We start from the raw sequence: 13,330 nt of genomic DNA, 5'->3' as shown, positions 1-13,330 counted from the left end.
CAAGGTGTTCCCTTGATACAAGCTGTGCTTAAAACATACACGCTTTTCCTGAGAAACGCCAGGCGGGAGAGAAGCTCCAAGCTGGGCCTGGGCTCTGCCCATCTGGCTACACTGATGCCCTGAGGGAGGCAAAAAGAGGGTAGGCGTTGGTCCCATTTTCCAAGCGGGGAGCCTTCACTGGAGGCCAAGTGACGGCCCCAGTTCTACGCAGACGCGGTCAGGAACTCAGAAGCCAGGATCTCGTCTGACACAGATCCAGCGGGAGGCGGGCAGTGAGGACGCATTCCGCCGGGCGCCGGCGGCCTTGCTTCTCCGCACCCCGCTGGGGTACGTTGACCGTGAGCCTCCCAGAACACGTATCTACCCCCTGGCTGAGAACCCTCCGGCACCGGCGAGCGCTGGCCCCGCCCAGAGGCCCCTCCGGGCCCCACGATTGGCTCCATGGGCAGGGGCGGGGCCGGACGCAGAGTGACGTGACGGCGTCAGGCGCCGCGGGAGCCGCTTCCTGTTGTCAGTGGCCGGGAGGCCGCGGCGTCCCATCCGAGGCTTAGGGGCTGCAGCGGCTGGCAGTGCCCCCGCCCCCTCGCCGCTCCCTTCGGTGAGTTAAGGATCCGGGGCGAGGCGGGCAGCAGAGGGGCGGCGAGGCCGGGACGCATATGAGCAAGGGAACACCAGCACTCTCCGTGAGCCCAGACCCCTGGTTGCCTTGAGACTGCCCTACTTCTGAGCCCTCACCCTTCCCAGCCCAAGCTCCGCGCCCCACTCGACCCTAGCCTTCGGCCCGCACCGCCGTTGCTGGCCTGTCCCCTCCATTTGCCACTCGTGACCTGACCCTAGCGCTTACCACCCAACCCCCCCACCACCGGTCTTGCGTAAATGCAGCCTCATCCTTGACCTCACTGTAGCCCAGTTCCAACCCCGACCTTGACCACATGCCTCTGCTTCCCCCCCAGCACATGTCATCCACCTCTCAACCCCTTTGGCGATCCTCATGCCGCACACTGGACTCTTCTGGTTTGGTTAGCCCTTTTCATGATCAGCCTTCTTATCCGAATCTTCCACACCCTCTGCTCAGCTCCCCAAGGTATGCCCATCCTGAATACCCCAACTCTGTCCAACTCTCATTTAAGACCCACCACCAAAGTAGACGCCCTGTTGAGCACACGTTTTTCTTTTTGATAACTCTGATCTCAGCCCTTTCTCAAGTCTTACACGCCTCTTGTCTTCAGACTCAACCTCTCACTTCCTAGCCCACCATAGACTTCCTATCCATCTCCAACCATCAGAGGACATTCCTGTCCCTAAGTCTTTGCTAAACTGCCCCTGACTCTTGGTGCCCAGTTCTTAGCATCCTCACCCAATCTTATTAAAAATGAGGTCTCCTGCCCTCTCACCTCTGCTATCCCCAGCTCAATTCTACACCTGTTTTCCCCTTAACCCAGTCCCCACTCAGTCTGAGAATCAGTGCAGAGTCCCCCTGCCAACCTCACCAGCTGCCCCTCAACAGCCAAATGTCACTGCTTTCTGGGAGCCCAGCAGTTAGACACTGAGGGGTTTGATGGGTGCCGGCAGGGCCTCATGTGGTAGGTAAGTGTGGAGAAGTTGAGCTCCCTGCTTTGGGTCAGGGTCAGGGAATTTTTTCCCAGTTGTCTGGTCCCCTGGACTTGCCCCCTGAAATTGTATGTCTAACATTCATATTAAATGACTTGTGCTGCTTCCGGAATGGTAGGTGTCACCAGATACCTGGAAGGTGAAGAATGGCCACTCACCTGGCTCCCACATAGCCTGGGGCAATGGAAGCCATCACTTCCTGTTGGCTGGTTTTCTGGCTGGGAATAAGCTCCGGGAGCACCACTGTGTGGCAGTGTTCACAGAGCCATGTCCATGTGTGTTGTTACTTGTTATGGACCTGCTCGTGGTGCTCCTGCCAGCTAGAGCTGAGAGCAGACCTGTCCTGAGCACAGGGAATGCAATGGATGCCAGAGATGATGTTACACATTGTGAAGAGCGTAGGTGAGAGGGCTCCCAGGAGGCAGAGGCTCAGGCGGGTATAGCAGCTGTTGAATTACTTCCTCTTTCTGCAGGTGCTGGATCTTTGAGTTTGGGCCATTTGGTTACCCATGAACATGGGGAGCCCAGATATCTGAGTGGCTGAGGCAGAGGGACATTCCTGAGGCCCCACTTTCAGCATTTATCATCGCCTGGGCTTTGGGGGTACACATTCTTTTCAAATTCTGATGACCTGGCTTTAGAGGCCATTTGGTAGCAATTTTAAAGGGTCCCCAATAGGACCTGTTGTCTTTGTTTGCCATTCATAATCTTTTTTTTCCCATATTTATTTACTTATTTGGCTGCACTGAGTTCTAGTTGTAGCACACAGGATCTTTTTAACTGTGGCATGCAGGATCTAGTTCCCTGACCAGGGATCAAACTTAGGCCCCCTGCATTGGGAGCATGGAATATTAGCCACTGGACCACCAGGGAAGCCCTCTTGCTATTTATAGTCTTGCTCCTTTGAAAAGTTGAATGCTCTTCTCCCTTCAATGTCCACCCCCCACCCTATTAAGGTGGGATACATTGAAATAGTTTTAGCCAGCCGGCAGGGTGGTTTAATGTAAGGTGTTCCATCCTGGCTGAGAACTGTATACCTCAGCTTCCCTCAGCCTGTGAAATGGAGATTCCTGCCCTGAGCCTTATTTTTGTTTTATTCTAATGTTCATCCAGTAGATGTTTCTTGAGCATGACTATGTGCTGTGTGTTGCTCTAGGCACCAGAAATACAATGGTGAATGAATCAAAGTTCCTGTTATCATTCATTCAGAGTTGGTCCTTGCTGGAATCCTAAGGATGGGACAAGAATATGGGGGAGATGGGTGTTATTGATGGAAGGAACGAAGGAAGGAGGAAAGAAAGCTGCTCTGTCTTCACTGACTTCACATTTCTGGCCTTACTCACTAGCCTTTAGTTTGGGAATCACAGGGCTAGAGATTTCTGTCCCTCTAGCTGGCATCTGATGACTTCAAAGGCTGTTCCACACTCTCCCCACTCCCTTCTCCTGCCTCAGGACACTTGTCCAGAAATGCAGCTGTCTTCAGGTGGAAAGAGGTATAGTTTACTCACTCCGCACTCACACGTCTGAAAGATCAGCTGCCCTTCTGAGTCAGAAGATAACTTTGTCCTTCTTTTCCAACTGAAAATCATGACTCATCAGTTCATACAGCAGCTGGATGGCTTAAATGCCAGACTGTTCTCAATAGCCCGGTACAGGGCTGGATTCAGGTGGTAGAGAGCAGGCTGTTGGGAATAGCTGGGAAGTCTCCAAGGAGAGGAGGCTGCTGTTTACTGATGGATGGAATGTTTCAGAACTGGAGAAGCCCAGCAGTTCTTTTCTTCCTTTTGTGTAAGTCTCATCTAAGCCATTTTTTTCTTTTCTTTCTTCCTTGGTCTCTGGAGGAAGTGAAATTGGGCATACATAGAAGGCCAGGCAGCATAAGAAAGAAAAGCAACCAGAACAATTCCTTCCTGTGTGTTGGAACATTTAAGAAAAGACAACTGTGAAACCTGGGTACCATGGAAAGGACTTGGCCTCAGCTGGTTGGGACTACAGACTTGATGGGTAAGATTGTTTGAGTTTCTGAGTGTAAAGTTAATTATTACTTAGTTCGAAAGTAATAAGTTTTGCCTGAAACTCTTGGAATCAAAGACCTGAGACACTTTGATCTGGCAAAAGACACAAGACTTAGAATGAGGAAACCAGAGTTCTATTCCTACTGAACCTTAGTTTTCTCCTTTGTAAAATGGGGATAATCAGCCTTCTCTGACAGGATTGATTTAAGAATTACATGAGATTAGAGAAGCTTGAAGCGTTGAGTCGGGGTGAATTGTTCCTTAGGGGAGAGGTAGACTTTTCAAGGTTAGGATTTGCCTCAGGGGCAGACAGAAGTCGCCTTTTCTGCCAAACTCCACCAGTGGTGTTTGAAGAACCTTTTAGCAGTGTTCCCCACATTATCCCCTTACTCTTTTTAGCCTAGGTCTCTTTGCAGCCCCCACCCCCCCGCTTTGGTTTGGTTTTTGGTGTCAGTGAAGAGTGTTCTGAGGACAGGAAGTGAAACCCGTCTCATGGGAAGGTAGACTGGGGGAGCCTGGAGAATGATGGACTGCTGACCCAGCAGTCAGGAGACCGAGCCCCATTCTGGTTCCATCAGCAAGTTCTCGTGCCATCAACCATCACCCTCCTGCCTCTGAGCTGTTTGCTGCCTCCCTGAGGCATGCTGGGGCAGACCCACATAGGTGGGGTGCTTTGGCTTCTTGCAAAGGAAGGTGTGCCCCAAAGTGTGGCATGAACCCCAAAGCCTCAGTCCCATTTTGTGACATATCAAGTGGCCGTTGCCTTCTGAACTCTACACTGTCACTCTGCAGCCTTTCTGACACTTGATTTTAAAAGCGACAGGTACTTGTCTGGCCCTGCTCTGACCTCTTAGCGTCAGTCTATGTGTGAGAGACCCTTACTGGCCTGAAGCACCTGCTTACTAACAGGGCTACCCCCCTCTTCCCTACCCATGAATATTATTTTCAGTTAATTCATTATGAGGCCTTAATGAACCCAGGCTGTTGTTCTGGGTTGCTGAGGCCTAAGCCTTTTCTGTCCTGACCTGTGGCTGGTTGAGGGAAGGGCAGCTGTGGGGCTTGAGGCTCCTTCCAGAAGAGGCAGGCCCGAGGGGAGGCCTGTGGCCTGAGGGGAGGCCTGTGGCCGCTGGAATTACTGAAGGGGATTGGTGCCCAGGGTCTTGGAGCCAGAACACCTGGATTTGGCCTCCTGAGCCGCACAAGGTGGCCTGGAAGGATCATTGTCCAGAGGGACTGTCTGCAACACCGGTCCTTCTGCCTGGGGTGCTGGTGGCGGGAGACTGGACGAGGGCCCGAGAATCACTGTAGGTGGGAGGGGGAATGAGGTGAGGGTGAGGCAGTAAGACAGGGCCTGAGGCCAAGGGTTGCATCCTGTGGTCCGTCACGCCCTGACCAGGGCTGGCTCTGCAGGGGCCACCCTCCAAACTCCTCCCTCATTCCGTTGTGTATTTACTGCGGGAGGTCAGCTCTGGGTCCAGTTTACCCTCTGCCAGCCCCAGGGACCAGGGACTGAATCAGACCATCTCCCACTGTTAAGGGCTGTGCTGCCTCTGTCACTTCTAAGTGTCGCGCTCACATCCTCCTGTAAACCTTTCCTGCCAGGCTGACCTCAGTGTCCCCCTGCAGCCCCTCACCTGGACCCCCAGGCCTCCCTGCCCCCTTTTCCCTCCCTGCCTTAGCCCTCACCCACGCCCACCTCTTCCAGAAGGGAGGTGATCACACTCTATCAGGCTGAGGGTTTCCCTTGAGCAGGGGTGACCCTTGTCCTGGCAGTGGGCGGCGGAGTTGGCCACTTACCAGCCTCGAAATCTTGGGAATTTCCTTGACTTGCATCAGCTTCTGTTAATAAAGACAGAAATAAACACTAAGACAATAAAACACTCCCAGGGTGGTTATGAGAAACGAATGAGGCGATATATGTAAAAGGTACAAAACCCATTGAGCGTGCCTTGATTTTAGTAACGTCTTTGGGCCATGAGTTTCGGTTGATTGTTTTTTTGGCTGTGCTACATGGCATGTGGGATCTCAGTTTCTCAACCAGGGAATGAACTCACAGCCCCTGCAATGGAAACATGGAGTCTTAACCACTGGACTGCCATGGGACTCCCTTGGGGCATGAGTTTTTGAAACAGAGACAGCAATAACCCTTTTTTGCTATTCTGTTTTTGGTGTCCTCTCATGCTCAGCTGTGTGGCCATTCGAGGTTTGTATAGATGTGAGTGTGCCTGTCCAGTCCTGGTCTGGACAAGTTGCTGCGGTGGCACCAGGCAGCAGCCCCCTCAGGTTCAGGCCGAAGTCCCCACCATCCCCTACTGTGCCACCCTTGGCCTAGTTGCCTCAGGAGAAAGCCAGCTGCCCCAAGAAATGTCTCTGCATACTGACTTGAGCTGCCTGCACGCACTTATTTGGGCAGTGGCATTCTTTGCCGGTAAATTTGGACAGCCACGTCCACTAGGGTTAGAGATACCATTTATCCTTGGTAAATATCAGGCCCTGTGCTTGGCGCTGTCCACACTCATAGTCTCCATCGGAGAGGTCTGATACCTGCCCCGGTGTGCCAAGTTGGTTAGTGGCAAATTAAGATTAGAACCCATGTTGTTACCCTTTAGACATGTGCCTCTGCTGTTCAGCCTAGGCCCTCATGGCCCAGAGGAGAAGCAGCAGTGTGGCAGGAGTGCCATTCATCTGAAGCCATGTCAGTTGTACTCTTCCCCACTGAGCTGGCCGAGCCTGGGCTAGGAGAGGAGTCACGGGACAGTTGCAGGGCCCAGGCCCTGAATGTGAACTGTGAGTTCCTGCTTCTCAGCCCCTGTGGGTTCTTGGCGCCTTCAGCTGCAGCAGTCCCCTTGCACCCTCAGCTCTGTATCAGATCTGCCTTTCGTCCCCTGCCTTTTGGTGCCAGTGTTTGGTGTGGTGTAAAGGGCCCTTTCTGGGCTTCCCTGGTGGCTCAGCTGGTAAAGAATCCGCCTGCAGTGCAGGAGACCCTGGTTTGATTCCTGAGTCGGGAAGATCCCCTGGAGAAGGGATAGCCTACCCACTCCAGTATTCTTGGGCTTCGCTGGTGCTCAGATGGTAAAGAATGTGGGAGACCTGGGTTCAGTCCCTTGGCTGGGAAGATCCCCTGGAGGAGTGCAGGGCAACCCACTCCAGTATTCTTGCCTGGAGAATCCTCATGGACTGTAGCCCGCCAGGCTACTCTGTCCATAGAGTCAGAGAAGAGTCAGATGTGACTGAGCAACTAAGTACAAAGGGCCCTTTCTACCCGCCTTTTGGGACAGACCCACCCTTGGCACCCAGGGCTCCTCTCCTCATGAGGTCCAATCCATCAGCCTTTTTTTCCTTCCTTATTTCCTTCCTTAAAATCCACTCTCAGTTTTTATGTTTGTATTCAAAGTCCTTTCAGTTGCACTTTTGGGGGTGAGGTGTGGGGAACAGGCGGGCTGGCGCAGTGACTGCTCCTGTGGCCATGTCTGTCCCTGCAGGTGTCATGTGATTCTCCTGGGGAGCTGCTGCTGGAGTGGAAATGCTCTCAGGGGTGGAGAATGGACTGGACCCCCGGGCTGCCATCCCGGTAGGCAACAAGGGACGATCAGGGTGGGGGAAGGGGTGCCTGGGACAGCCATGCCTTTGTTTTTTCTTGCTTTGAAATGAATTAGCCCTGTTTAGAAAGAGAAGCCTCAGGCTGAGAAAAAGTTGCGCACAAAAGATCCTGCCCAAAATCATCTTATTGGTGATAAAATGGGGATTTACAAGAAATAATGGGGATTGAATATAGGTTACCGGAAGACCAGGGATTTCTCTGAAGAAGATATGCAGATGACCAATAAATACATAAAAAGATGCTCAATATCATTAGACAAAGACAGATCAAAGCCATAAGGAAGAAAACAGAAGTAAAGTCACTAGTGTAGGAAACAAACATGGTTATCAGGGGATAAGGGTAGGGGAGGGATAAATTGGGAGATTGGGACTGATATACACACTGCTATATATAAAATAGATAACTAATAAGGAAATACTTCGGCCACCTGATGCAAAGAACTGACTCATTGGAAAACACCCTGATGCTGGGAAAGATTGAGGGCAGGAGGAGAAGGGGGCAACAGAGGATGAGATGGTTGGATGGCATCACCAACTCAATGGACATGCATTGGGGATGTGTCTCCCTCTCCTTCACAAACTCCAGGAAATAGTGAAGGACAGAGAAGCCTTGCGTGCTACAGTCCATGGGGTTGCAAAGAGTCAGACACGACTTAGCGGCTGAACAACAACAATAACAATAAGCACCTGCTGTGTAGCAAAGGTCAATACTCAATACTCAATAATAGCCTATATGGGAAAATAATTTTTTTAAAGGGTGGATATATATATATATATAACTGATTCACTTTGCTGTGCCCCTGAAACTAACACAACATTATAAATCAACTATATGCCAATAAAAATTTTTAAAATAAAATAGTAAGGGAAAAAAAAAAGCCGTAATGAAGGACTTCCCAGGTTGTCCAGTGGTTAAGACTCTGAGTTTCCATTGCAGAGAGTGTGGATTAACTCCTTGGTAAGGGAACTAAAATCCCACATGCCGAGCAGTGTCAGGGGAAAAAAAAACCATATTGAGATACTTCTTCATACCTATCAGGATGGCTGTAATGAAAATGGCAGACAATAATAAGTGTTGGTGAGGTTGTAGAGAAGTTGGAACCCGCATCCCTTGCTGGTGGGAGTGTAAAATGGTATAGCCATTGTGGAAAACACTTTGATAGTTCCTCAAAAAGTGGAACAGTGTTACATACAACCCAGCAATTCCATTCCTAGGTATATACCTAAGAGAACTGAAAACATATGTCTACACAAAAACTTGTACATGAAAAAAAAAAAAAACTTGTACATGAATGTTCAAGCAACATTGCAGCTGAAAAAGTGGAAATGACCCAAATATCTATTAATTGATGAGTGCATAAATAAAATGTGATATATCTGCGCAATGGAATATTATTTGGCAATAAAAAGGAATGAACTACTGATCCAAGCTAGAACACCAACAAACTTGAAAGCATGCTAAGTGAAAGAAGTCAGACAGAAAAGCTGTATGTTGTGTGATTGTATTTATATGAAATGTCCAGAAAATAGGCAAATCCATAGAGACAGAAAGTAGATCGGTGGTTGCCAGAGGTTGGGGGAGGAAGGGAATACTGAGTGATTGCTAACGGGTACAGGGTTTCTTTTGAGGGCAATGAAATGTTCTAAAATTAGATAGTAGCAATGGTTGCACAGTTCTGTGAATGTGCTAAAAACCACCGAGCTGTGTGTTTTAATGAGTGGATTTTATGATATGTAAATTATGTCTCATTAAAGCTGTTCTAACAAAAGAACATATAACTTTTCAAAGAACATTAACATGGATTGTGTTGTCTAAAATAAAAACCAGTGACATATTTGTCCATAATGTTCACCTAATAATTCAAACCAGTTTTTCTGTAATCCCTTCCAGTCCTTTTCCAAACCCTTAGGTAATTTTGACATAGGTACTTTTATTATGCTAGGACAATCTTTTTTTTTTTTTTTTTTAGGACAATCTTAACTCTGTATTTACAAAGGACTTTATGTATATTTAAATATAGGCTTTCTCTAGTTGCAGTGTGCGTGGGCTTCTCCAGTTGTGGCTCACAGGCTCTTTAGTTATAGTGTTTGGGCTTAGTTGCCCCAAGACATGTAGGATCTTAATTCCCTGACCAGGGATCGAACCCTGGAGGCATCCCCTTCATTCAAAGGGGACTTCTTAACCACTGGACCACCAGGGAAGACTCCTATGTATGTTTTATGATTTATTCATTTAGCAATCATTTACCGAGTACACATGCCGAGAACCAGGACCATTGTTGAGGGCACCAGGATGAATAAAAAGCTAGTCCTGCCCTCAAAGAGTTCCCCCGCTCAAGTGCAAATCACAGAGTATTATTTCTGTATAACAGATAGGAAATTGAGGCTCAGAGAGGTTAGGTGGAATATCTGAGGTGACCCAGCTGGTGACTACCAGAACTGAGATTAAACCCAGGCTGTGACTGCCAGGTCTAGGATCTTTCTTCCTATAAACCATGCTCCTGTTTCCAGGCGTTTTTATTGTTCTAACGCAGCACTTTTTGCCTCTTAACTTATTGACTGTCTGTGGAATGTTGGTCATATGATTAAGATGGAAAAATCTCACTCCCGCCCTAGATGAATTATCTCAGCTCCCATATCTGTAACTATGATGGAGTCAGTACTTAAACACAAGGTTTATATGGCTGTCACCTCACTGAAGTTTGGTTTAAAAAACAAGCAAACAGGCAGTTCCCCGGCAGTCCAGTGGTTAGGACCTGGTGCTTTCACTGCTGTGGCCTGGGTTCAATTCCTGGTTGGGGAACTAAGATCCTGTAAGCCTCGCAGCATGGTCAATAAATAAGTAAATAAATTTAAAAACTGAAAACCAAGCAAAAAAACCCCACAAATATCTTTGCAAAATAATAATAATAACAATAACAACAACACCTCTCTGTGTGATTTTTTTCTTTTTCTTCTTTCTCTTTATTTTCTACCATTAGCCTGTACTAAATTTTTTCTTTTTTTTCAGTTAAAAATTTTTTTCTTCTTAAAAATTTTTAAAAAAGAAAAAATTTTAATTTATTTATTTGGCTGCACTGGGCCTTTGTTGTAGCATGCAGTATATTTAGTTGTGGCATGTGGGCCCTCGCCCCTTGACCAGGGACCCCTACGTTGAGAGCGCACAGTCTTAGCTATTGGACCACCAGGGAAGTCCCAGCCTGTCCTAGTCTTGTTGCATAGATACACGGATTTGAGCTTGCATGGGGACCCACGTGGTTGGCGACAAGCAGAGTGACATTGCAGGGGTTGCCACAGGAGCCTCTAAAGACCCGTGTTGTGTCCGGCGCCGCCTAGGTCATCAAGAAGAAGCTAGTGGGCTCCGTGAAGGCGCTGCAGAAGCAGTACGTGTCCTCGGACGCGGTGGTCACGAGCGAAGACGGAGATGCCAACAGCATGTGCAGCGCCCTGGAGGCCGTCTTCATTCACGGCCTGCACGCCAAGCACATCCGCGCTGAGGCCGGAGGGAAGAGGAAAAAAGGCGCCCACCAGAAGCCTCTGCCTCAGCCCGTCTTCTGGCCTCTCCTGAAAGCTGTCACCCACAAGTGAGAGCCGCTGGGTGGGGGCGGGGTTCACGTCGGGGTGGGGCTTCAGTATGTGGGGCTCTGGGCTCTTCCTTCCAGGACTTTTCTGTGGAAAGCCACAGGGAGCCCTGTGTCCTGGAGAGGAGATGGCCCAGGGGAGGGTAGTGTCAGGCCAGGCCTCAGCAGGCCCCTCAGGCGCTGTTGAGCCCCTGGGCTAGGCACCCTGAGTGAAAGCAGGAGCCTTCTTTTCTCCTCCTCTGGCAAATTCTGTAGTTGCAGCAGAAGCTGCGCGGCCTGCAAAGCCTAAAATCTTTACTGTCTGCCCCTTTCCAGAAATTTGCTGACCCTTCCTGAGGACGTTTGCATATTTGTGTGCTAAGTATCATACTTGTAAGGAGGTCGGCTTTTTCTTTTTTTTTTTTTTTAATTTAAGAAGCAGCGTCCAGCCAGAGCATCTGAATGTGTGCCCTGAGACGCTTGGCTTGCCTGCCCTGCCCTGAACCGCCTGGGCTCTGGAGCAGCCAGCTGGCATGGAGCCTCTCTGGTCTATTAAATGCCCCTGGTGTCTTGTCAGTCCTGCCCCAAGGTGTCCTGTCGGTCTCAAATCTTCCTTTTCGTGTCTACTGCCGCTGCCCTGTCTCAGGCTCTTACCTTAATTCTGGGTGGAAGTGCCTTTCTAAGTGTCCCCCTTATCTCCTTCTTTGGTCAGTCAGCCAGCCTTTAGTGAGCTTAAGCTGACCAGAGCTCCATCCGTGGGTTCTGCAGAGTATGGTCAGTGCTCCCGTGGAGGAGCCATGCACGGGGGATAGTGTAGTCAGAGGAGGGGAATTTATAGCAGACAGAGACATTTCAGGAGCTGAGTTGGGTAGACATGGGACCGGGATGGAACACCCTACCCTGAAGTCTGCATAACTGTGGGCGTGTAGCTTTCCTGAGCAAAACCCTGTAGCCATAGGCTCCCAGATGTCAGGCTGGGGTCTGATTCACTTGGCTGGGGCCTGGGAACCTGTATCCTGGTCTCATTCTCTACAGAGTTCTAATGCACAGCCAGGTGTGGGCACCATTGCCCCACTCTACTTCCCCCGTGTGATACTCGAGACCTGTATTATTACCTCGCCTTGCAACCCAATCTCCCATCCTCCTCCCCAAGCTGTAACCAGAGCACTCCCCACTCCTGTTATAGTCTGTAGCTTTTCTCCCCTTTATGTCTTTTTCTCTATCAGTCTCTTGTGCCTTGAAAGTTCTCCTTCCATCTTTGCCTCTTGAAATCCCTCAAGGCCCAGTGCAGAGACCCCATTTCTATGGCATTTTTCTTACTCCAACCCAGAAATGATTGCTTGGCCCACACCAGAGTGCTCCTAACAGTAGGGTTTACCTCAGTATGCCCTTGAAAAGTCATTACCTGGACCGAGGGTAGGGACCATGTCTTGACCCCATGTCTTCACAGCTCCAAAGACCTTGCCCTGGGGGCTCAACAGACATGACCTAGATGAGCAGATGTTGTCGGGCCAGACAGATGTCCTGAAAATGGCAATGATCCTTCATGATACCAACCTAAGAACATTGGGGGTTATAGCTGAATCTTTCTGAATTCCCCTTCAAATGCTGTTATCCAAGAATTTTTCATGCCTAGGTATATTTGCAGTCATTGTTCTTGGCTCTTGCTAACCAGTGGATAACATGACATCTCGGTGACTGGCAGTCGTTTCTTGAAATATGTCTGTTCTCCATCTTCCCAGACACATCATCTCGGAGTTGGAGCACCTGATCTTTGTGAGCACGGACGTGGGCCGCTGCCGGGCCTGGCTGCGGCTGGCCCTCAACGACGGCCTGATGGAGTGCTACCTGAAGCTGCTGCTACAGGAGCAGGCCCGCCTGTGCGAATACTACCAGCCCACGGCCCTGCTCCGTGACGCCGAGGAGGGAGAGTTCCTCCTGAGCTTCCTTCAGGGCCTGACGTCCCTGTCCTTTGAGCTCTCCTACAAGTCTGCCATCCTCAACGAGTGGACACTCACCCCGCTGGCCCTCTCGGGGCTCTGCCCGCTCTCAGAGCTCGACCCCCTTACTACCCCTGGAGCTGAATTGCAGCGGAAGGAGTCACTGGACTCCATCTCCCATTCCTCGGGCTCAGAGGACATTGAGGTCCAGCACTCAGGCCACAAGATCCGACGGAACCGGCAGCTCACCGCCTCCTCCCTCAGCCTGGACACGGCCAGTTCATCCCAGCTCTCCTGCAGCCTCAATTCTGACAGCTGCCTCCTCCAAGAGAATGGCTCCAAGAGTCCAGACCGTTCCGAGGAGCCCATGTCCTATGACTCGGACCTGGGGATGGCCAATGCTGACGACTCGGACATGTCTCTGCAAGAGTGAGTTCCCCTCCCCCACCCCTCCCCTGCCTTCCTGCTTCTCTTTCTCTTGTCCTCCCGCCCTTCCTGGAGCATGTGATTGCCTGTCACTGAGCTCAGGCCTCTGTTAGGGCAGGAAGACAGACAGAGAGGTCACAGACTCTCCCTCAGGGACCAGAGTTGCTGGGAGCTATAC

At 50.1% G+C, this 13,330-nt stretch overlaps 1 protein-coding gene across 7 annotated transcripts in view; it reads left to right on the top strand.

Moving 5' to 3' along the window:
• Positions 1-475: 475 nt before the first annotated feature.
• PLEKHM1 (pleckstrin homology and RUN domain containing M1) overlaps positions 476-13,330 on the top strand; it is a 56,499-nt gene continuing 43,644 nt past the window's right edge. The window contains exons 1-7 of one of the 7 annotated variants that reach the window (XM_061144277.1): positions 498-598; positions 954-1,084; positions 3,453-3,615; positions 6,257-6,413; positions 7,109-7,197; positions 10,563-10,810; positions 12,529-13,155. In XM_061144277.1, coding sequence (XP_061000260.1) covers positions 7,150-7,197; positions 10,563-10,810; positions 12,529-13,155 — 923 coding nt within the window. In that variant the 5' untranslated portion in view covers positions 498-598; positions 954-1,084; positions 3,453-3,615; positions 6,257-6,413; positions 7,109-7,149. Of the gene's footprint in view, positions 599-953; positions 1,085-3,232; positions 3,400-3,452; positions 3,616-6,256; positions 6,414-7,108; positions 7,198-10,562; positions 10,811-11,902; positions 12,423-12,528; positions 13,156-13,330 lie in introns of those variants that run through there. The other 6 variants (XM_061144273.1, XM_061144274.1, XM_061144278.1 and 3 more) reach the window with 6 other exon arrangements.

The sequence above is a fragment of the Dama dama genome, chromosome 5, assembly GCF_033118175.1.
Source record: "Dama dama isolate Ldn47 chromosome 5, ASM3311817v1, whole genome shotgun sequence".
NCBI lineage: Eukaryota > Metazoa > Chordata > Mammalia > Artiodactyla > Cervidae > Dama > Dama dama.
This window is presented reverse-complemented; position numbering and strand designations above follow the sequence as displayed.